This window comes from Polypterus senegalus, chromosome 13 (genome assembly GCF_016835505.1).
Source record: "Polypterus senegalus isolate Bchr_013 chromosome 13, ASM1683550v1, whole genome shotgun sequence".
Classification (NCBI taxonomy): domain Eukaryota; kingdom Metazoa; phylum Chordata; class Cladistia; order Polypteriformes; family Polypteridae; genus Polypterus; species Polypterus senegalus.
This window is the reverse complement of record NC_053166.1, coordinates 160,351,066-160,375,751: the sequence shown is the minus strand read 5'-3', so window position 1 is coordinate 160,375,751 and position 24,686 is coordinate 160,351,066. Positions and strand designations below refer to the sequence as shown.

At 45.5% G+C, this 24,686-nt stretch overlaps 1 protein-coding gene across 2 annotated transcripts in view; it reads right to left on the bottom strand.

Annotated features, from left to right (window-relative positions):
* The window catches only part of syt17 (synaptotagmin XVII), a 66,672-nt gene that overhangs the window by 27,378 nt on the left and 14,608 nt on the right, over positions 1 to 24,686 (bottom strand). For both annotated transcript variants that reach the window (XM_039774144.1, XM_039774145.1), the window contains 3 exons: positions 22,273 to 22,421; positions 7,252 to 7,400; positions 5,551 to 6,173 (listed from right to left, as the gene is read on the bottom strand). In XM_039774144.1, coding sequence (XP_039630078.1) covers positions 5,551 to 6,173; positions 7,252 to 7,400; positions 22,273 to 22,421 — 921 coding nt within the window. The remainder of the gene's footprint in view (positions 1 to 5,550; positions 6,174 to 7,251; positions 7,401 to 22,272; positions 22,422 to 24,686) is intronic.

Here is a 24,686-nt window from a genome sequence, read left to right as displayed (position 1 = left end):
TTTCTGATCATCAAACACATTTAATCATTAGTCAAATATAACACAAGTCAACACAAAATGCAGTTTTTAAATGATGGTTTTTATTATTTAGGAGAAAAAAATCCAAACCTACATGGCCCTGTGTGAAAAAGTAATTGCCCCCTTTTTCAAAAATCACCTACCTGTGGTGTATCACACCTGAGTTCAATTTCCTGATTACTGCCACACCTGTTTCAATCGAGAAATCACTTCAATAGGAGCTGCCTGACACAGAGAAGTAGACCAAAAGCACCTCAAAAGCTAGACATCATGCCAAGATCCAAAGAAATTCAGGAACAAATGAGAACAGAAGTAATTGAGATCTATCAGTCTGGTAAAGGTTATAAAGCCATTTCTAAAGCTTTGGGACTCCAGCGAACCACAGTGAGAGCCATTATCCACAAATGGCAAAAACATGGAACAGTGGTGAACCTTCCCAGGAGTGGCCGGCCGACCAAAATTACCCCAAGAGCGCAGAGACGACTCATCCGAGAGGTCACAAAAGACCCCAGGACAACGTCTAAAGAACTGCAGGCCTCACTTGCCTCAATTAAGGTCAGTGTTCACGACTCCACCATAAGAAAGAGACTGGGCAAAACGGCCTGCATGGCAGATTTCCAAGACGCAAACCACTGTTAAGCAAAAGAACATTAGGGCTCGTCTCAATTTTGCTAAGAAACATCTCAATGATTGCCAAGACTTTTGGGAAAATACCTTGTGGACTGATGAGACAAAAGTTGAACTCTTTGGAAGGCAAATGTCCCGTTACATCTGGCGAAAAGGAACACAGCATTTCAGAAAAAGAACATCATACCAACAGTAAAATATGGTGGTGGTAGTGTGATGGTCTGGGGTTGTTTTGCTGCTTCAGGACCTGGAAGGCTTGCTGTGATAGATGGAACCATGAATTCTACTGTCTACCAAAAATCCTGAAGGAGAATGTCCGCCATCTGTTCGTCAACTCAAGCTGAAGTGATCTTGGGTGCTGCAACAGGACAATGACCCAAAACACACCAGCAAATCCACCTCTGAATGGCTGAAGAAAAACAAAATGAAGACTTTGGAGTGGCCTAGTCAAAGTCCTGACCTGAATCCAATTGAGATGCTATGGCATGACCTTAAAAAGGCGCTTCATGCTAGAAAACCCTCAAATAAAGCTGAATTACAACAATTCTGCAAAGATGAGTGGGCCAAAATTCCTCCAGAGCGCTGTAAAAGACTCATTACAAGTTATCGCAAACGCTTGATTGCAGTTATTGCTGCTAAGGGTGGCCCAACCAGTTATTAGGTTCAGGGGGCAATTACTTTTTCACACAGGGCCATGTAGGTTTGGATTTTTTTCTCCCTAAATAATAAAACCATCATTTAAAAACTGCATTTTGTGTTTACTTGTGTTATATTTGACTAATGGTTAAATGTGTTTGATGATCAGAAACATTTTGTGTGACAAACACGCAAAAGAATAAGAAATCAGGAAGGGGGCAAATAGTTTTTCACACCACTGTATATAGGTAGACGCCCCATTCACTGTGTTGCCCAGTCGACACGATACGATATTGCGAGTGGCAAAAGTGACATTTAAACTAATGCAGGTAGACATGGAAACCGGGTTTTCTGATAAAAAAATAACGTTTAAAACAGTATCGTTTACATACAACAGATTTTGGTGAACCATTTAAATGCAATTATTTATATCCCTTTATACACTAATAATGGCAATTATTAAATAATCATTATTATTAAATAATTCCTCCCATAAAAGTAACATTTCTCAGACTGCCTTCTTTCATCATCGTCATTCTTGCCTACCGCAGTACTGAAGTATCAGTTAAAGCCCGAGTCACCTCACGTATAAATTACTGGAATGTTACTCTGTCTGGCATCCCACAAAAACGTATCCATCGCTTACAACTTCTTCCAAATTCTGCTGCCAGGATAATAACCTGCTGTTTTAAGTCCACTGAACATCTCACAGCAATTCCCTCTCGACGTCACTGGCTCCCTGTTCTCTACTGAATACGACACACAATCCCGCTCTGAACATTTAAAGCTCTCCACACCTCACTGATCTCCTCCAGACTTCACTCCTCTCGCTCACTCAGATCCTGTAATTTAAGGGTATTCAGTCTGTCAATATGGTGCAGCCTTAGTTTGTGGAAGACACACACAACTGAAGACATGAGCATAATATGATGGCTGTCAATTTCAAACTGTGTTTCCTCGATGTGCTCCTTCATCTGAACCAATCTCAGCCCGAACAAACCAATTGATCAAAGATACACTGACAGCTTGGCCTCTTGCCGACTGTCGGATAACACGCTCAGCTACTTTGACCGCCTTGACTGGACCTTCAGAAGGAATCATCAAACCTCCTTTGTATTTTATCTGAGCGAGTGGTAGCTTTGATCATATGACGCCGGTACAACATCTGCTACCAGACAAGCACAGCACACGTCACGGGACAGCTTTCTCCAAATCCCGTCTAAGGGCTACCTGACCTCCCACTGCTTCCTGAGGTGGATCTCTTTGGGAAACCTTCAAAGTCTGAGAAATGTTAACAGCTAACGACAATCTACATACTTAGTGACTAAATACGTTTAGCTAAAACGTTGTTTGGAGGCTCACTTGAGCACATAAATGCATAGCTTTGCTATCTTAGGCTGGCGTAACTAAAGTTAAGATTATAAAACGGGATTTTCTAATGGCCAAATATAACCAAAACCATTGTTCAGCCTTACCTCTGAAATGATCTGGCTTGGACAGACAGCGATTTGTACAAACCCAAGCAGCACAGGTGTGAGGCATCTTTATCCACAGCAGTGCCACTTGCAATATGGCGGCGACGTTGACGTACGATGCTGCTGGTCAGGCTACGATTATACCTACGATCCTGTGGTATCACAGCCACTCAATTCTGGGTCCTTTACAGCAGGGGTCGCTAAGTCCAGTCCTGGATGACCACCGTGGCTGCAGGTTTTTCTTAACGAGTGCCCTGTTTGTGCTGCGAATTAACGTCTTGTGAATTCATTTTAATTTAATTGCTTTTTTAAGACTTGCTCGCCAACTCCCGTGTTTGGTTTTCCAGATCCACACTTGTGTAAGATTTTTTTTTCTTTGAATTGTTGCTATTTCATGAGTTTCACTTTTATTTCAGAACTTCTGTAAAAACAATATTTGGAATCTTTCGTGTCCCAATATGCTGAATCTTTTAAATGAGTTCTGTGAGACGTGTGTTTAATGACTTTGTACCCTAATTCAGGACAGGTTTCTCTGTTTGGAATTTCAGCACAGACAACACGATCTTCATCATCAGCAGTTAATAATTTTTTTTGCAAAGTAACCAATAAATGCATTTGAGTTAAACCCCGTTTTTGAAATTCTCTGACTTAAACTAATTTCCTTTTGTTTGCGTCAATGCGATCTGTGCTATCTTTTTTTTTTTTGATACTGTAGCGACTGACGTAATAAAGTGTCACAGAAGTTCTACTTTAACAATCGTCGGCTGTGTAACCCCAAACACAACTTTCTAGCACCTTCTCCAACTCCTCCTCCCGCAGGTCTCCCCCCTCACACGGGTCTCGCCCCCCCAAACCGCATCATTCAGCGCCCACCTATCAGTCTGCCATGCTGTACTCTGCCCTCCCTCAATCGGACCCAACAGTCACTTAAAACATAAAAGGCTTCAGCTTGGCGTGGCCGCTACAATACTTTCGCCTGTTTCTGCTTTCATATTCTGTACCTTTCTCGGCATTTGGGTCTCTTGACTCCGCGCTGCTCTTTCTTCTCTGCCGACAGCACATGATCTGTGTGTGCCACGTGACTCGACATGACTGACTGTGTTGCTGGCTGGCCGAGCTCCAATATGATAGGAAGGGCATGTCTTGCGAGAATGTTATGTTCCAACTGCCCTGGGACAATCTGTTGGCACCAAGTCTCATGTTTACGGTCCCCGCGAGACGCTGCGTGGCCAGTCTTTTTTGGTCTCGCGGGTCTTTAAAATGTCTTTCGAGAACTTCAGAGAAGATCACGTATCGTCACCTTGCTTTTCCATTCCACCAGGATTTTTTTTTTTACATAGAGAGAGAGATTCGCTCCCCTGAATTTCTCCATCGTTCCTCTGAACTGCTTCATCTCTTTCCTTACAAAACAGAAATGAAATGTAAAGTGAGGGCGCCAACAGAAGACCAACGAAGTCAGGATCTCAAACTCCAACCAGCTGCTTAATGAGGTGCCGAGTCTCGTCGTTAATTAAACCCGTTCTTTAATTTCATGGCTTGTTGCTGCTCTCGTGGTGCATTAGCAGACATTTCTGAAAATGGCTGATTTTTCTCTATTCTAAGAGCACTGGTCAAATGTTTTGTGGACCTCAGAAGATCGACATTCCTGAGACCCTCACCTTTCTTTATTTTCAGATATTGTATGATGGACACCAGTTGTTTTGGCTCACTTTGTATCTCGCTATTGTTTGGCTGCTACTTAAGGAAAAAGAAACAATTAAGGGGTCTGAGTCTTCAAGAGCAAGTCAGTTAAAATGAGTTCAAAAGAGCACAAACAAGTCACTCATTAAGAAAAGGGTTAGAATGAAAACCTGCAGCCACGGTGGTCCTCCAGGACCGGACTTGGCGACCCCTGCTTTACATGACAAATCTGTGGCGACCACTCTATAAAATGGCAGCACCTGTAAAACTAAATGGTGTCCAAAAGGTGCAAAAGTAATTCAGTAAATTCAGCTAAGGAAAACCGTTATCAGAATTGGAATCTCCCTTCTTCTTCTTCTTTCATTGCTCCCATTAGGGGTCACCACAGCAGATCATCTTCTTCCATATCTTCCTGTCCTTGTCATCTTGCTCTGTCACCCCCATCACCTGCATGTCCTCTCTCACCACATCCATAAATCTTCTCTCAGTCCTTGCTAAATTTCCTCTTCCCCATCAGCTCTATCCTTAGCATCCTTCTCCCAGTATACCCAGCATCTCACCTCTGCACAGGTCCAAACCAACGTAATCTCGCCTCTCTGACTTTGTCTCCAAACCGTCCCACCTGAGCTGACCCTCTGATGGCCTCATTTCCAATCCTGTCCATCCTCATCACACCCAATGCCAATCTTCACATCTTTAACTCTGCCACCTCCAGTTCTGTCTCCTGTGCCACCGTCTCCCGCCCATATAACACAGCTGGTCTCACTACCATCCTGTAGACCTTCCCTGTCACTCTCACTGATACCCATCTGTCACAAATCACTCGTGACACTCTTCTCCACCCTGTCTGCACTCTCTTCTTCACTTCTCTTCCACAATCCCCGTTACTCTGTACTGTTGATCCCAAAGTTTTAAAATAAACCTGAAAAGGTCCACCTAAGGGCAACAAGAAAGCCACAAAAAGTTGAAACGAAGTCAAATCTCAACAGCGGCTCTTTCGTTCGTTTTCTTGTTCACATGCGCTCTTCTTTCAGAGTGTCCTTAACAAACAACATTACATTCTTTTGAGAATTTTGTGCAAAACTGGCAAAACCAAAGAATGAACATTTTATACCTGTGAACTGGGCACCAATGCTTTCCACCAGTGGCCACCTTTGATCAAGTCCACATCACCGAGGGGCATTGTCACCTTGCCAATGACACAGTGGCGTGAAAACTTGTCAAAGTCAATGATGGACAGAAGGAGGGTTCGTCGCTGAGCTTCCATGAACGGGATGTCAAAGGTATAACGCTCCTCAAACACCGGATTCTGGGTCTTCCGCTTGACACCAGTCTGCCGTGAGTTCTTCTGGTCAGGTAGCAGACTTATTTTCACGTAAGGGTTGGAGTGGGCCATGTCCTGGCGGGTGCTGTCACAGGACATGGGAAGGGGCAGGTCCCGGGCCTCAATGATGCGCACCGTCAGATGGTTCTGCATGAGGTCATACTGTGTGCTAAAATGTAACATGCCCAGGTGGTATCGTGATACAATCTCCTCGTCTGTCAAGGAATCCACATCATCACAACCGGAGTCCATGGAGTATAGCCGCGGCTCAAACTTGCGGAAGTAGTCGTCGTCAGCTGCATAAGTCTTGCGTAATAAAGTGGGCTGGACCGCCTCCTTCTTGGAGCTAATGGCCCAAAACTCGATTGGCTTGATGTCAATCAAGGGGGAGCTTGGCCTTCTGGTGTCCAAACCTGTGGAAGGAGCAGATGTTTGAGTTAGAAGATGGCAGGGAGGCTGAAGTTCAAAGGACAGAGAGAGAGTGTGAGAGACACAGCAGGGGGTCGTGTAGGGGTGGGGGACAGACAGAAGAACACAGAGGTAACCTTCAGTGAACCTATCAGACAGTCTCATAGGGTGACTGAGACTCAGGCGGGTCATTCCTCAAATGGAGGAGCATTGGGTACCATGAGGAAGAAGAAGTCGAGGGTCAATAAAACTAATTATTACTGTGATATGTGGGGAGCAAACAAGGTGTTTCTTTATATCAGCTTTGACCTCAGCCCACTTCAAACTGGAACGAACATCCTAGGTAGTGAACACTGAAGGAAGAAGACTGGCCCAGTGCCACCCACAGGGTAAAGACCTCTTCCTCACATTTACAGTTGTCACACACGTGTGAGTAGGAGGAAGCAGTATGGACCAAGTGAGGGTAATTTCTATGCCAGGCCAAGGGGGTGGTGAGGTGTGTTAAACCTTCTTCTGCTATCTCTGCAGACCAGACATGGGAAAACATGTCCGACCCGTCCCTGAAGACGTCACTTCCGGTTCCGGTGCCCAGAAGAACGTCACTTCCGGTGCCCAGAAGAACGTCACTTTTGGCGCCCAGAAGAACGTCACTCCTGGTTCCAGCACCCAGAAAAAATCCGAGAAGAATGTCACTTACGGTGCCCAGAAGAACGTCACTTTTGGCGCCCAGAAGAACGTCACTTCCAGTTACGACGTAAGAAGAATGACACTTCCGGTTCCTGTACATCACTTCCAGTCTTGGCATTTAAAGCCGCCATCTTAACAACCATTCTTCACTTCTTGTTTGGACTCCCTATAAGACACAGCTGTCTTGTTTTTTAAAACCCATTGCAGCCTGGGATATTACACGGGGGGCTGCCCCAAACCTTTTTAAGTGTGGGTAATCATGGCAGAGGAAATGAGGCTGTACTGTCTCTGTTCCACAGGCAATTGATACCATTTTAAAGTAAAGGAAGAAGGTACCCCCAGGGTGGGCAACCTGGGCATTTACAGAGGTAAGCTATAGTCGGCCAACAGTCTTACTGGATATGCGGCGGGTGAGGGTGTATGTGGAGCGAGACGTGTCTGAGCTTGATCTTCTGCGGTCCGGAGAGGAGTCCTGGGGTGTGGCAGGGGGGTCACTTGCTGTATTGTCAGAGTCGCCCTCTTTATCCTCACTCTGGTCATTAATCCTGAAAGAAAGCACAACAAAACCTGCTCAGAATTCTGATGATTCACATGTCACAGCCTGGACCGGTCATGATGTTTGGCCGAGTTGCCCTGTGTGTGTGGTTTGCACCTTCTCTCCACATTCACGTGAGCTTCCTTTCCTTATGATTGTGGTGTTTTGTGAGCTTCATAAACTTATTTCTGAGCTCACATCATTTTTCCCTGGTTCAGAGTTACAGAGAATCCCTTGCACCTTTGGTTTGCTATTGCAATTTTATTTTAGACATGTTAATTTAGTTTTAAATATATTTTTGTTTATAACACGACACCTTTGCTTTTCAATGGGCACAGACGTTTTGGTTCTCCCAGAGGTCACATCGTGTGACGTCACTGGTGTGACCATATTTAAGTTGGCGCTACAGGTGACTCATTAAGTTCGTGGATAATCGATGGAACTCTTGTACAAGGCGCAGAGTCGACTGTTTGGAGTTTCTGACTACGACTTTGTGTTCACTTTCTGGTTTTGTAGGACAGGCTGGTTTACTGGTTGCGCCCTGTGTTGGCTGGGATTGGCTGCAGCAGACCCCCCGTGACCCTGTAGTTAGGATATAGCGGGTTGGGTAATGGATGGATGGATGACCTAAATCTCATCTTCTGACCCGATTTTCTCTTACCTCGGGGTCTGCCACATTTAAACGTCTAGCCAGTAAACATTTGAGGACTCAGGTTTCCTCCCACACTCAAAACTTTTACGTTTTAGCAAGAGTTCATTTCCTGGCTTATGTTTAAATTCCGTTTGCTTGTCTTTTTTGTTCATTTTTCAATCTGGATTACTTATTATGATTATTTCTGTTTTTACTGCTCTCTTCATTTATCATTTATTTTCATGTATGACTATATTTATTATGTTTAAGAACATTTATGCACTGTTTCTTTAAATGTCTTTATGTCCTTTGTGTTTGGGGGTGGAATCCCAAGGGCGGGACCACCTCTTGCATCGCCGATTGACACTTTCAGATGGCCTTGTCGCTAACAAGTTGAACTTTGCTAGGGCTAATTTTGAGAAGATGCGACAAAGTCTAAGTAGGATAGACTGGGATAAGACAGTCGAGGAGCAGTGGAACAGGTTTAGAAATGTGGTACATGTAATGCAGGACAGATACAGACCTAAATTTGGAATTAATAGGAAACTAAAAAAAACTCCACGTGGATTAATAAAGATTTAAAAAAGAATTTGGAAAGAAAAAACCTGCTTTATAAGGCATATAAGACTAATGACTGCAAAGTGAATCGTAGCGCGTATGAGAACATGAGGGCAACCATTAAGAAGGATATCAGAGAGGCTAAAAGACAGTTGGAGAGGAATAGAGCAGATAAGGCGACAGACAAGCCTAAGAGATTCTTTCAGTATTTTAGTAGTAAAAGAACAGACAAGGAGGAAGTCAAGTTCATCAGGAATAGTAAAGACGAATTAAAAGATACAGACAGTGAAATAGCGGAGGCCCTAAACTTACATTTTTCTGAGGTGTTTACAAGTGAGCAAGTGGATAACCTCAGAGCAGTAACAGGGACTACTAAGGAGGTACTGAGGGATTTGGAAATTGTAAAGAGAGAAGAGCTGCTCAGATTAAATAAGATGAAATCAAACAAATCACCAGGACCAGATAAGATTTACCCTCGAGTTCTTAAGGAGGCCAGCGAGTGCAGATAGAAACCCTTGACTCATATTTTTAGGAAGTCACTGCGCACTGGAGAGATTCTGAAGGACTGGAAAATGTCAAATATCATCCCATTGTATAAAAAGGGTGACAGGGCAGATCAAGGTAACTATAGGCCAGTAAACTCAACGGGCATCACAGGAAAATTAATGGAAGGAATTATTAAGGAGAAGATTGAGCAACACCTGGCAAGGACAGGAGATATTAGGAGCAGTCAGCGTGGGCTCAGAAGAGGGAGGTCGTGTTTTACTAACAGGCTGGAATTCTATGAGGAGGCAACAAAAGGATACGACTGGAGTGGAGCAGATGATGTTATTGATCTGGACTGTCAGAAGGCATTTGATGAGGTGCCACAGGAGAGGGTGGGCATCACACTAAAAGAAGTGGCAGTGTAGATGGGTGCAGAATTGACTCAGACACAGGAAGCAGAGGGTGATGGTGTGAGGAATCTCATGAGAACTGGCCGATGTTAAGAGTGGTGACCAGCAGGGGTCAGTGCTGGGGCTGCTGCTGTTTTTAATATAAATAAATGATTTAGATAGGAATATAAGGAACAAGCTGGTCAAGTTAGCAGATGATACCAAGATAGGTGGATTAGGAGATAATTTGGAATCCGTTATATCATCACAGAAGGACTTGGACAGCAGACAGGCTTAGGCAGATTTGTGGACGATGACATTTAATGTCATTAAATGTAAAGAATTACATGTAGGAAGTAAAAATATGAGGTTTGAATACACAATGAGGGGTCTGAAAATGGAGAGTCCATCTTATGAGAAGGATTTAGGAGTCACAGTGGATCTTAAGATATCAACTTCCCGACAGTGTTCAGAAGCCATTAAGAAGGCTAACAGAATGTCAGGTTATATAGCGCCTTGACGTGTGGAGTACAAGTCACAGGAGGTGACACTCAGGCTTTATAACACACTGGTGAGGCCTCATCTGGAGTCCTGGGTGCAGTTTGGGTCTCCAGGCTACAAAAAGGACATAACAGCACAAGAGAAGGTCCAGAGAGGAGCGACTACAGGGGGTGAGTTTTGAGGAAAGATTCAAAGAGCTGAGCCTTCACAGTTTAAATAAAAGAAGATTAAGAGGTGACATGATTGAAGTGTTTAAAATCATGTAGGGTATTAGTGCAGTGGATCGAGACTTGTATTTTAAAATGAGCTCATCAAGAACACGGGGACACAGTTGGAAGGTTAAGGTTAAATTTCACACAAACATTAGGAAGTTTTTCTTTGCACAAAGAACGACAGACACTTGGAATAAGCGACCAAGTAATGTGATAGACAGTAAGACGTTAGGGACTTTCAAAACTCGACTTGATGTTTTCTTGGAGGAAACAAGTGGAGAGGACTGGCGGGCTTTGTTGGGCTGAATGGCCTGTTCTCGTCCAGAGTGTTCTGATGTTCTAACTCCTTTTATAAAGATTGCTTTATGGCCATAGTGTGGGCATTTTGATTATATTTTGGGACTACATACTCGTATATATATATATATGTATATACTGTATATGTATGTATACATATATATTGTGGTGGATGGCTGGGACCCCTGCCTGGCCAGGACACCCCTTCGGCACTGGATCCGGGGGAGCAGCCATGGGATGCACATTACGTTCCCCAGAACACTTGGTGGCAGCCCCCCTCAATTTTGTTACCTTGGAGCTCATCCCTGTTGGGCTCCGTGGCCACTGCCAGGGGGAGCTGCAAGGCTTCCTGAGCCCGTGTGGGATGTAACGCAGCGTAATTAGGCCAATTACCACCTGGATTCTGACTTGAGCTGTGGACCCGCTACACCTCACTGTCCAGTCGTTGTGCAAAATCGTGGATATGCTTTCTTCAGGAACGTCGAAGAGGTACAGTACATACCTTAGAAATATTTTTCTACATGAAAATAGGTATGCGTGGGATTAACCGGCCAAAACGGCAACCGGCCATGGGTCCAGTCCCGAGGTGGCCGGTTAAGAGGGATTGTATTGTATAATATATAAGAATTGGCTCCAGCAGAGTGACCCTGTATTCGGATTCAGCGGGTTGGAAAATGGATGGATGGATCTAGAACAATCCAGCTGCCCACCTTTGTTTACAATAGGAGAAAGAACAGCTTAAGTGACTTGCTCAGGGTCTCACAATGAGAAGGACGTGAGGTTCAATATTCCGTGTCACAGCCACCTAACCAAAGGAGTCAGCACAAGAAAATCACAACATCTGAACGCATGGCCTACTCCAATGAAGAGACCCGGAGACTCGCCTCGTCTTTTATAAAGAGCTGCACTCACATGAAACCCAATTAAAGCAAAGCAGAATGAAAAAGTTAGGCGCCGGGCCCATTGATGAACCCGGGTTTCTGCACAGCACGGCCTGGTGGTCACCGCCTCATTAGGAGCCCACGCGGCAGCCTGAAGCTGGTGACTCATCCACTCCTCTCCTGCCACAGGAACTAGAATTCCTCCTGTGCCTGCTGCTCCGATCTGATAGAATCCTACACACACACCCCCTTTTCCTTTCCAGACAGAGTTGTCATCAAATATTACGACTGATTTTTTTCCCCACTCACTCTAATCCTCTAAAGCTTTTATTCTGGCATTTAACGGTGGATGAACAAACATCCTCAGTTTCGTTTCTGCTCCCACTCACACGTCCTCAGCTATTCATTTACCGGCCTGGACACGTGCCGGACGCTGCTGCTCTCCAAACAAGTCCATGTTTACATGGCTTTCATTTTGTCCAGCACAACCCAGAAACATCCTCAGTCTGTGTCACTCTTGAAGCTCACCGTTACTAGTATCCACGGTAATACTCGCCGCCAGAAAATAGAATATCAATTTCTCTTTTTACTTTTTTTTTAATGTAATTCAAAACCACAAAGTATCAAACTTAAACAAGTGCTGAAGTGAACGCCACCTGTGGCTCTGAAAGCTTTTCTCACCTCTCAAAGCACTTTACACAGCGAGTAGGGAGCCCTTCAACCACCACTAAAGTGTGCCATCCACCTGGATGATGTGACAGCCGCCATTTTGCTTCAGTACGCTCACCACACATTAGCTGTTAGGTGGTGAAGTGGTGAGAGTGAGAGACGGTCAGAGAGAGGGGATGATCGGGTCAGCCAGAATGACCACTCCAGGCAGGGCAATTCAGCCAGGATGTTACCAGGGATGCCCAGGGGTCTTTAATGAACTCAGATAGAGGACGGACCTTTGGTTTTGCCATTTTTACAGCACAGTGTCCCCGTCACGGCACTGGGGCATTGCGACCCACACTCAGACCTCAGGCTAAGCGCCCCCTGGTTGGTTGGTCTCCTATCCAAATACTGGCCAGGCCTGAACATGCGTAGCTTCAGGTGGATGGCCTCTTCTGCAGGAGATGGGGTATAGGACTGCTGGCTACTTATCATTACACATCCATGCTGCTCCAAGCTGAAATGCTTGCATTCTTTTTTTATTCATCCATCCATTTTCTCAACCCACCTATCCATGGCAGGATCACAGGGCAACTATTCCTATCCCAGCAATCATTGGGTGCAAAGCAGGGCACTAGTCCATCAACGCTTCATACTTATTACACTATTTTATATTCCTTATCATAATGTCTTTTTAAATTACAGTAGAACTCCAAATGTTCGAGTTAATGTGGACTGATGCTGCAACGGATAACTGACAACTTGGATAAAGCGGATGGCCGTGGCCATTTCGGGTTAAAAATCCTCCTGTAAGGATACCACAACACACTTCCTTTGCCCACTCATCGTGATATTCAAGATGAAGACTTAACCACGGGGCGGCAGGGTGGTGCAGTGGTAGCGCTGCTGCCTCGCAGTTAGGAGACCCGGGTTCGCCCTGCGTGGAGTTTGCATGTTCTCCCCGTGTCTGGGTGGGTTTCCTCCAGGCGCTCCGGTTTCCTCCCACAATCCAAAGACATGCAGGTTAGGTGGATTGGCGATTCTAAAATTGGCCCTAATGTGTGCTTGGTGTGTGGGTGTGTTTGTGTGTGCCCTGCAGTGGGTTGGCACCCTGCTCGGGATTGGTTCCTGCCTTGTGCCCTGTGTTGGCTGGGATTGGCTCCAGCAGACCCCCCGTGACCCTGTATTCGGGTTAGAAAATGGATGGACTTAACCACAGAAATGCAAAACCACCAAAATCCAAAGCAAACAAACCAGTAGAGCAGGTGTACACAGCCAGTGCTGGCGCCGCACTGACAATGGCCGAGGGTGTTGTATAGCGGGTCCACAGCTCACTGAGCAAAGGCCATTTTTAAATCACCGCACCCGAGGCGGCTTCGTGAGGGGGGGCGATGTTGTATCGAGCCGCGGGCGGTCGTCGATGTGGGCGTTTCTCACCGTGTGCACAGGTGAGGAACTGCCCACATTCGTGATTGCTCCCGTGGCTAATGCTGCAGCTGTGATGGCCCCTGGTTATTTATAAAGAAGCGCGAGTCGGTTGAAGGGGATGAAAAGAGAGGACGGAGGTTACAGGGAGCGAGGAAGCAGGCGGTGCGTGCGTGTGGTGAGCGCACGATCGAGGGCAGCTGTATGGAAGCTGGGTGTTAGGCCAACACCCAGACGTTTGAGTTGATGTTGCTCCCGCTGAGTGACCAGGTGGCGGGAGTGCCTAGAGGAAAGCGACGAGCCGCAGAAGGCCACGGAAAGGCAGCGGAACTCGAGAGGCTTGGTGGTGGAGTCCCCAATGTGTGCGTCCTGGCCATTGGTGGAAACTAAGTCTCGGGGACTGGGATGAGTGCCAGACCGAAGCCAGGGATCGGGAGGTCTCCAGTCTCATGCGTGTGTTTCAGGAGGGCAGCTGCAGAGAGCGTCTTGCCTGCTGCTAAGCCCAAACGGGATAAGCAGGTGAGACGCTAACGCTAACATAGAAGAACACTGGATTTGTTGTTTTAAAGAACTGCTTCCTAAAGAAGATTTTAACCTCTCGTTTTTAAGGATTGTGTTTTTTTCTTATTGTTGTTTTAACCTCCACGTTTTTTTATTGGATTATTTATTGAATGAACTGCACTATTTATTGGAACACTGTTTTGTTTTAATTGTTTCTTTTAATAAAAGCACTGTTACACCTTTTGTATACCTTCCCCTTGCTCAGTAATTTGCCTCCATTGACTAGCTCATCGGTGACATTACCGACGGTGTTGGGTTCAAGTGCTTCCAACAGCAATGGGAGTGTGGAGCCAGAACCCACATCGTCACAGAGGGGTGCAGTTGGAGTGCGGTGAGTGAGCCCACAGTCACCAGCTCTTCGACCTCTCGCTTGGTACAGTCGAGGTTAAAAGTATAGTAGGGGATTCGTGGCAAAGCTTTTATGAATCATAAGGAAGGTAGTGTAGTTACGATTACAGATTCACCTCGGATAATGCAGAACCTGTGGACGAAAACTCAGACCCGACAGCTTTATTTTCAGAGTCACGGTGAGAAGAGTTCCAGAGAAGCAGACAATCAAATGTACATGACAGCGTCAGGGGTCTTCTGAACCCCGTCTGTTGGGTGGGGTCCAGTTTTATACCCCTAGAATGCGTGATTTAATATCATTATAAAATGTTACAGTCAACACATTTATTATACACAAACCTTGAGCCCCTTCAACGTTCCTTATGCAACTTGATTTCTTGGCCCCTTTTGTTATGGCGTTCAGATGTAAGCTAAGAGACAACGTGGTGAGGCAGACTCGCGTGTGGAATGTCAGACCTTGAGTCCTTTGCACAAACATTTTCTCTGTTTGCGCAGACCCCCGTGACCCTGTATTCGGATTCAGCGGGTTAGAAAATGGATGGATGGATGGATAAAACAAAGCATGCTGTTACTTGGTTTAGTAAAGCTTACTTCTCAGACATGAATTAGGGAACGAAGAGAACATTCGTCTTCCACAAACCTTAGTTATTCAAGGTGTGGATAATCGGGATTCTAGTGTATTGCAGACATTGATGATTATGCTGGAAATCAATCTGCTTCTGGCACACTTACATATTTCAAGTCTGACTTACTGAAGGAGTAATGCGACAGGGCCATTGTGGACTGGGCTCTTAAAATAGAATGGGATATTAAAAATTCAATTTTATTGAATATTTAAACAGAATTAAAATTAGAACTGGTTAAAGCTGGAGCCACGTTTCCTCCAAATGGATGACTAGAAAGCAGGAGGCACTCTGAATTGTCTGGAGTAATCCTTACACTGGCGGCCAGTGAAGTTTAGGGCAGATTTCAAAATCCTCCAGCCTAAAACTTGTCTGAACTTATCGCGACTTACAAACCTGAGCGCACATTAAGATCTCAAGATGCCGGTCTGTTTGTGATTCCAAGACTTAATAAAATAACAGGTGGAGGTCGAGCTTTTAGTTACAGGACCCCCCCTAAACTGTGGAGTGGTCTGCCTGAGACTAAAAGAGACGCCCCTTCGGTCTCAGCTTTTAAAGACTCACGACTTCAGTTTAGCCCAGGGGTCCTCAATCGCGGTCCTGGAGGGCCGCAGTGGCTGCAGGTTTTTCCTCCAACCCAGTTGCTTAATAAAAAGCTCTTATTGCTAAAGTAACACTTCTGCTTCACTTTAGTGATTTTGAGCCCATTTTGTCTTAAACAGCTATTTGAATTGCTCCTTATTATCAATAACATGCCAATGACAAGAGAGAGCAGCATTTCTCCATTTAGCTCATTTACATTTACACCTGTGTGTATTTATCTGCACTATTGGGTTTAATGAAATACTTGGAAGAAAAATGAAGAGAAAAAAGTGAAGGACTGAGAACTACTCGTCCATTTTAGCCTTCAAATCATTTGCATGATAGAAAGGGAAAGAAAATCTAGAATATGAGGATGAGCTGACATAGCAGAGTTCATTTCATTTCATAGCTTGTTAGCGCTTTATTGGCAAGAATTGCTTTCTAATTCAGCAACCAGGTCAGAACAAAAACCTGCAGCCACTGCGGCTCTCCAGGACTGGGATTGAGGTCCCCTGGTTTAGCCCACCCTGACTAGAGCTGCGGATTAGCTGTGCAGACTGCATCTCTGTTGTCAGTCATGAGCAACATGACAGTTAGAATTTGTTACTAACCCTCCTCACTTGTTCTGTTTCTCTTCTCAGCACTCAAATGTGCCACTTGGTGCCCACGGCCCACCTGCCAAGTTGCTTTGCCTGCCTAAGGTAAAGTCATCCCTGATGGAGGATCGCAGGAATTGTCGGGTAGAGGGGTCCTTCCATTGGATTGGCTGGCCCAGCGGTGTAATGGCCAATGGCGGGGGGTTTTGGTTCGCCCGATGGCCGAGGTGTCTTGGACTCTGAACAAATCCAAATCCTGTTATGTGATATCATCTGCTGTTAATTTCTGCTCCGTACTTGTAACATTTTTATTTTTATACTGTATTGAGGATTTGTTCTGTTCTGTGTATTTTATTATATTGACCCCCCCCCTTCTTTTTGACACCCACTGCATGCCCACCTGTAAAGGGGTCTCTCTTTGAACGGCCTTTCCAGAGGTTTCTTCCATCTTTTTTCCTACAAGGGTCTTTTCTTGTCTTCTCAGAGAGAGTCAAGGCCGGGGGGCTGTCAAGAGGCACGGCCTGTTAAAGCCCACTGCGGCACTTCTTGGGTGATTTTATAATATAAAATAAGTTGCATTGTATTGTTTACAGGCAGCCGTGAAATTTCTGCATTTAAGATGACGAGCGCTTTTTACTTTTGATTCTTTTATAGGGGAGCCAGGATCAGTTCTTGTGGGGGACTAAACACAGCAACCCCACAACACGTCAAGTCAAATCGTGAAGCAGGCGATAGCAGGAGGAGTGGGACAGCAGCCGTACCTAACAAGAAGAAGACAGCTAGCACTGCCGAGAAAACACCAACTACACTTTGTTGTAGGATATAAAGATGGATTAAGATTATTATCTGAAGTCTAAATGGAGGAAGCACTGCATCTCTTTTTTAGTAATAACCTTCGTGTGCTTTTCTTGCTACAGAGGCATGGAGAGGCTGCTCCTCTGTAACTTTTACCTGCATGAACATCCAAATCCTGTCATCTCGTCTCTCGATAGACTGTGTGGTGGGTGGCCCGAGTATGGAAGGATCGGTGGGGAGAGACGATTTTCCAGACCGTTTCTCGACAGTGGTGGCCACAGGGCTATGAGCATGGAAGCTCAACACTGCTAGGGCCATCGCCAGGGGGGCACCTGGTCGTCGACAGGGCCCTGTTTGGCAGCACCTCTCGCACACCATGAAGTGCTGCTGGAAGAAGCTTTTTGGGCACCTAGAGTCCTACCTGGCCAGTCACCATCACTCAATGGCCAGACTCGGGAGGAAGAGGACAAAGCCGGAGGAGAACTGGCGGCAAAAGGGACTGTGCTGGGCTTGGTGAGCCGTGTGTGTGTTGGTGACGTGTGCGTTGCATAAATAAACCGTGTGCTGGGTGCAAAATCGTCTTCTGCCTCGTCTGTGCCGGGGTTAGGGCAGCTGTACGTGCCCTGGACTTCACAACTCCTTATCCACTTACTGAAGACGTCAGTGCAAAACCCACCCTCACAATCCGCTCAATAAATTCACCACTCGACTTCCCTTTTGGCCATTTTAACAGCCATATTGTGGGTGGCCCTGCTGTCTCCCTCTTTGGAGAAAATGTTTATGGTCAGATGCCCTTCCTGATGCCAACCTCCTGTGGCGGACGGCCAGGGTCCTTGCCCGGCTGAGACGCCTCTTCTGTATATGGTCTGGGGGAACAGGAATGGACTGAACAGGACCTCCCCCGGGACACTAGATGGCAGCCCCCTGGGTGGCAGTGGTGCCTTGGATTCCTGCAGGGCTGCATGAGAGATGGAGTTCTCTACGACCCTGTTGGGATCCGAGGGTGCCACCAGGGGGCACATGTTCCTCCGCCACACCCGGAAGTGCAGCCAGAAATGGGTCAAACAAACACCTGGAGAACCACATGGGCTCAGGAACCACTGCAGTGCCCCCTGGTGGCACCCCCCCGGATCCCAACAGGGTCGTAGAGAACTCCATCTCCCATGGAGCCCTGCAGGAATCTGAAGCACCACTGCCACCCAGGGGGCTGCCATCTAGTGTCCTGAGGGAGGTCCTGCTTAGTCCATGCCCGTTCCCCCAGACCAGATACAGAAGAGGCGTCCCGGCTGGGGCCTGCCACACTCCTTTTACAACAAGCAGAAGGGACAGTGACCTTCCTGTAACTTCTGTGCTGCTTTGCACTGGACACTCTCTGCAGCGTTCTCCAGTGTGTTATGAGAGTACAAAGTTAGTGTGAAGGAACTGAACAGATGAAACACAACTCATCGATGGAACACAGCATGCAGGTTGACAGCGGTGTCTGTGAGAAGTGCTTCGAGTATGGGAAAGGTGACACCGAAAAATATTGCATTGTTGGTATGTGCAGGGGTCGCTTCCTGGGTCCTCCCTGCGTGGAGTTTGCATGTTCTCCCCGTGTCTGCGTGGGTTTCCTCCCACAGTCCAAAAACATGCAGGTGAGGTGCACTGGTGATTCTAAATTGTCCCTGGTGTGTGTGTGCGTGTGCCCTGCGGTGGGTTGGCACCCTGCCCAGGGATTGTTTCCTGCCTTGTGCCCTGTGTTGGCTGGGATTGGCTCCAGCAGACCCCCGCAACCCTTTGGTTGGACAATGACTGACTGACTGAATGACCCCCACCCATATCATATGTACTGCGTTTAATGGTGTGAGACAAATAAAATTTGACTTGATTTGTTATGTTGCTCCACCTACAAGGGGGTACCCGAAAATAAGCGGAATTGAAAAAAAAAAAATACTTTATTAAATTTCATGTACTGAAACTTTAGTCTCCATGTGAATGACTGCAATCGTCCCAACGTTTTTCCCACTGGAGGAAACATTTTTGGAATCGCCGAAGAGAAACGTTTCCCAGTGCCAGCAGTGATTTTTTTTTTACTTCCTCTGTGGCACAAAAACGCTTTCCTTTGAGTTTTTTTTTACAAGAAAAAGTCGCACGGAGCAAAGATCAAGTGACATTTCCCCCCTAAGAGAAAACATTTCACGCAGACTCGCTGTTCTTTATGATCACCCATCACAAAGTGAAGTGAATCTGCGTTTACATTTTGTTTTCTCTTAGGGAAGACAGCTGCTGAAAACTGGAGTGGTGCTTTTAAAGAGGCAGCTTTAAGTAAAACGCGGGTCCACGAGGGGTTTTAGCGTTTCAAACGAGGGGAAATGTCACTTGATCTTTGCTCCATGTGACTTTTTCTTGTAAAAAAAAAAACTCAAAGGAAAGCGTTTTTCTAGCGCGGAGGAAGTCAAAGAAAAATCACTGCAGGCCTTGGACGACGTTCCTCTTCGGCGATTCCAAAAAGGTTTCCTCCAGCGGGACGACCGTTTTGACGGGTGCAGCCATTCACATAGACAGAGGACTTTGAAGGAGACTAAAGTTTCAGTGAGTAAAAATGATTAAAACTGTTTTATTTTTCCAGACCCGGTTATTTTTGGGTACCCCTTCGGTTAATGCTATCCACATTGATAGCTGCTCTAATTCATGTTTCCATTAAAGAAAGTTTGGGGGCTCTGCCCGCTTCACTCGCCAACCCACGGGTGGGCACTCCACGCTAGTCACTTCGCGGCTCTGCCGCTCGCGGATGTACAATTTAAACAGATTGTTATTTTCATGGGAATTGTTACATACTCATAACAGAACTAACTAGTTCACATTACAGCAAGTAATAAACCATATGGAAAAACAGTAAAACGTAATAAATTGAAAGTAAATTCTGTTGCACGTTGCATTAGAGGTATTCATTGCGTTATACCAGTGTTTCTCAACCTTTTCGCTGGAGTGGAACCCTGCGCGAATGGTTACCAGCTTGCTCACGGAACCCTGTGCAATTATCCACCAGTATGTCCTGTGTCATTAGGACTTTTTCGGTGGAACCCTTGGGTACCCAGGAACCCCGGTTGAAAAACACTGCGTTATACGTTTTCGTTCTGTTTGGCTTTGGAATTAACGCGCAAATACTTTTCAAACTTACACCTTTACTGTAAAACGTCAGTAAAAACAATATTTGGAATTCAATTTTTGTCAATATCACATTGAATTTTGATTCTGTGTTTGATCGTGACAACACAATGTATAGCTGCCTGTGTGTGAATTTCGTTTCTTTCTCTCTAATAAATAAACCAACTTTTCCGAATGTTTGTCTGTGTGATTTGTGAATTGTCTTAGCAAAAGCTATTCTAACAAGAAACTGCAAACGTTTTAATACGAATGGCATATCGAGATCTCCTTTGGTGTCGAATGTTAGATGGACTTTTTTTGTTGCTTGTTAAAATTTTACATGTCAGAATTGTTCGATACATTTTGAATACAACTAACCTTTTCCTGTTGCACAGCCCATCACTCAGACATCAATTACACTACGATACGTCCTTCTTTCGGTGAGCAGACGGTGTTAACGGTTGTAGATATTCTACGCTGCTATTGTAAGTTGATGTTTCCATCTTCCTCACCATCACCACCAACTGTTTCAGCAGAGTCTATTGATACGCATTTAACCAACTTGCCGTGTAACTGATCGACAATTTTCACGTTAATTCATTTGACTTCATTGTTTCTCGGTGCTAGGATTGGCCGTGTACTCATTTCTTCTGTTGATAACCCTTCGGGATGAAATTCTTCAATAAGATTTGGACATAATACATCTTCTTTAATTGAGAACGTAAAGTGAGGAAATCGTACAAATTTATAACAGCTGAGAGTGCAGACATAGAATTACTAGACGGCGCATGACCAGCAGCATCGTACGTCAACGTCAGATGTCTCACGCATGTGCTGATTGGGATTGGACAAACCGCTGGACGCTCCAGACCAGATCACGGAGGATGGCATTTCATAGGTAAGGCTGAACAATTGTTTTGGTTATATTTGGCCATTAGAAAATCCCGTTTTATAATCTTAGCACTCAGGGTCACCTTGCAATACAATTAAACAACATTAGTAAAATTAAAACAAGAGAATGATAAATCAAAAAGCAATACTTAGCAAACAAACAAAGATAACTGGCAGTAACAGTGCAAAATTCACAACTGGTATGGAAAAGAGAAGTTTTGAGGGCAGTTTTAAAATGTGATATTGAATCGAGCCGACGGATATGAGAGGGAAGAGAATTCAAGAGTTGAGGAGCACCAGGAGAGACGCTCGAGCTGCCATAGCACTGAGTCTGACGTGTGGCACAGAAAGTCGAGCTGCAGATGAGCATCTGAGTGAAGTCTGGAGGAGATCAGCGAGGTGTGGAGAGCTTTAAATGTTCAGAGCGGGATTGTGTGTCGTATTCTGTAGTGAACAGGGAGCCAGTGACGTCGAGAGAGAATCGCTGTGACGTGCGCAGTGGATTTAGAGCAGCAGGTTATTATCCTGGCAGCAGAATTTGGAAGAAGTTGTAAGCGATGGATTTATTTTTGTGAGATGCCAGATAGAATAGCATTCCAGTAATTTATACGTGAGGTGACGCGGGCATTAACCGATACTTCAGTACTGTGCTGCGTAAGAACAGGATGATGGAAGAAGGCAGCCCGAGTAATGCTACTTATAGGGAATTATTTAATAATGATGATAATTATTATTATTCTTATTTAATAATTGCCATTATTAGTGTATAAATGGATATAAATAATTGCATGTAAGCGATTTGCCAAAATCTGTTGTATGTAAACGATACTGTTTTAAACATTATTGTTTTTTCATCAGAAAACTCGGTTGCCACGTCTACGTCTATTAGTTTAAATGGCACTTTTGCCACTTGCAGTACGGACGGACACGCTGATGTATCGTGTCAACTGGGCAACACAGTGAATGCGGTGTCTATCTACAGTATCTACAGTATGTCTATGGCTGAGAGCGCAAGAACTGAGTCTGACAAAAGCATTCACACCAATGAGAGGTGAGAGGACCGCGGGCGTGGGCCGTGAACCGGAAATGGTGGAGAGGAGGGCGGACTTGAACAAATCTCACTCCGATTGTCTCGCCTCGTCCCAGGATTTCCTTTTATAACAGAGAGATGTTCTCCTGTGCTACTAGGACTCCTGTGTTTGTTTGCATTTTAACATCTTTTGCAACGATTCCTGCCATGAAAGATGCAATATACATTAAACATTAATGGAGTGATTGATTTGTTAGCTGGTTGATGATGATTAATGACAGCACAGTAGTAATACTCACAGCCACGATGGAGTCTGTGCAGGGAAAGGTCCAAGAATTTCCACTTCTTCATCACTAGGCTGGCAGCAGCTACATTCCCAGCAGGACTGGCAGCAAGCCTGGCAGGTCCAACAGCAGAGCAAAATGTTGGATAGTTTGGAGAGGAAACCCTGCAGAGCAGAAAAGGAAAAAGGTAAATGACACCAAATCTGAAGTGCGTCTCGCAGACGGGCATGGCCAAAGTGCAAATGTCATAGAAAAGGGTTGGGATACCTGCAACAATAGGATTGTAGTTTTTTATTTTTTAATAAATTTCATATTCAAAATCCTATTTTCAGTTTATCATTCTGGGGTATATGGAGTTTTGTTTGATGAGAAAAAATAATTGAAATGACTTTAGCATAAGGTGAAAAGAGTGAAGGGGTCTGAATACCTTCTGAATTCACTGCACTGTAGAGAGAACTTGGCTGTCCGACGGGGGGAAATCTGACCACTCACATTCCTCCACACCTGGCCACATCTTAGGGAGGTGGGAGAAAACCCACAGGAGCAAAGAAGGGGCACGCGAACACAGCACAGATGGTGACTGAGCAGAAAAATCAAACCCATGAAGCATCACGCTGCCCATGAGATGAACTATAATCTCACAGTCCTATTGCTTGAATCAGATTTGTGTGAGGAATCGAATCCTGGTGCCAGGAGCCACGAGAGAGAAGCACCAGTCCCTGCACAGTGCTGTGGTCAGGTATATAAAATAAAGCTTTATTAAAGTTGTGGAGGGTGGCGCTATGATGGGTGCTGCTACCTTACACTGTGGCACATCCGGACTTCATTCTGATCTTTTGCAATTTCTATTAGCATCCCATATAAACTGCTCAAAAAAGTTAAAGGACCACTTTGAAAGCACATCAGATCTCAATGTGCTAGACAGCTCTAGTGATATGGACTGATATGGTGATGTGTGAGGAACGAAAGGATGGAAATGAAAATGATGAACCTACAGAGAGAGAGGGCTGAACTGAAAGACACCCGAAAATCAAAGGGGAAAAAAATGAGGCGGCAGGCAGGCGAGTCCATTGGGCCGAAATGTCATTACAGCAACTCCAAATCGTACTCGGTAGTTTGCATGGCCCCCACGTGCTTGTATGCATGCCTGACAACGTTTTTGGTGGGGATGGTGGGGCATCCGCCTAATGAGATGACGGATGGTGTCCTGGGGGATCTCCTGCCAGATCTGGACCAGGACATCACTGAGCTCCTGGAGAGTCTGAAGTGCAACCTGGCGGCGTCAGATGGACTCAAACATAATGTCCCACCTAGAGGTGTTCTATTAGATTGAGGTCAGGCGAGTGAGTGTAGGGGCCAGTCAATGGTATCAATTCCTTCATACTCTCGCTACAGGAGGCCGGGCATCGTCGGGCACCAGGAGGAAACCAGGAGCCACGGCACCAGCATAGGGTCTGACAATGGGTCCAAGGATTTCATCCCAATACCTAATGGCAGTCGAGGTGCCGTCGTCTAGCCTGTAGAGGTCCCTCCATGGATACGCCTCCCCCATCACTGACCCAGCACCACACCCGTCACACTGAATGATGTTACAGCAGCATGATGTTTCCCACGGCTTCTCCAGACCCTTTCACATCTGTCACATGTGCTCAATTTGAATCTGCTCTCATCTGTGAAAAGCACAGGGCGCCAATTCTAAATTCTAGTATTCTATGGCAAATGATGCCAATCGAGCTCCATGGTGCCCACTAGAGGACATTGTCGGGCCCTCAGGCCACCCTAATGAAGGCTGTTTCTGATTGTTTGGTCAGAGACATTCACACCAGTGGCCTGACTGCCTGCTGAAGGTCATTTTGTAGGCTCTGGCTGTGCTCATCCTGTTCCTCTGGTCCTGCTGTTGGGTTAAGGACCTTCTACGAGGTGTCCTGTCCAGCTCTCCTAGAGTAACTGCCTGTCTCCTGGAATCTCTTCAGTGCCCTTGAGACTGTGCTGGGAGACGCAGCAAACCTTCTGGCAATGACATGGCATGTATTGATGTGCCATCCTGCAGAAGTTGAACTACCCATGCCAGCTCTGTAGGGTCCAGGTTTGGCCTCATTCTACCAGTTGTGACACTGACCGTAGCCAAATGCAAAACGAGTGACAAAACAGATGAGGAGGGAAAAATGTCAGTGGCCTCCCTCCAGTTGTTCAACCATTCATTCCTGTTTTGGGGGTCATCTCATTGTCGCCCCTCTAGTGCACCCGTTTTTAATTTAACCCTAACCCTACCCTTAACCCTATGGAGGAATATTTCGGACAAAATGAAATAAATAAATAAATGCGTAAATAAATAAAAGTAATGTGAAATGTGAGCATAAATAAATAAATGTGTCACGAAATATGTTTTTCGTTGCTTATTTATTTATTTCATTTTGTCCGTAACATTC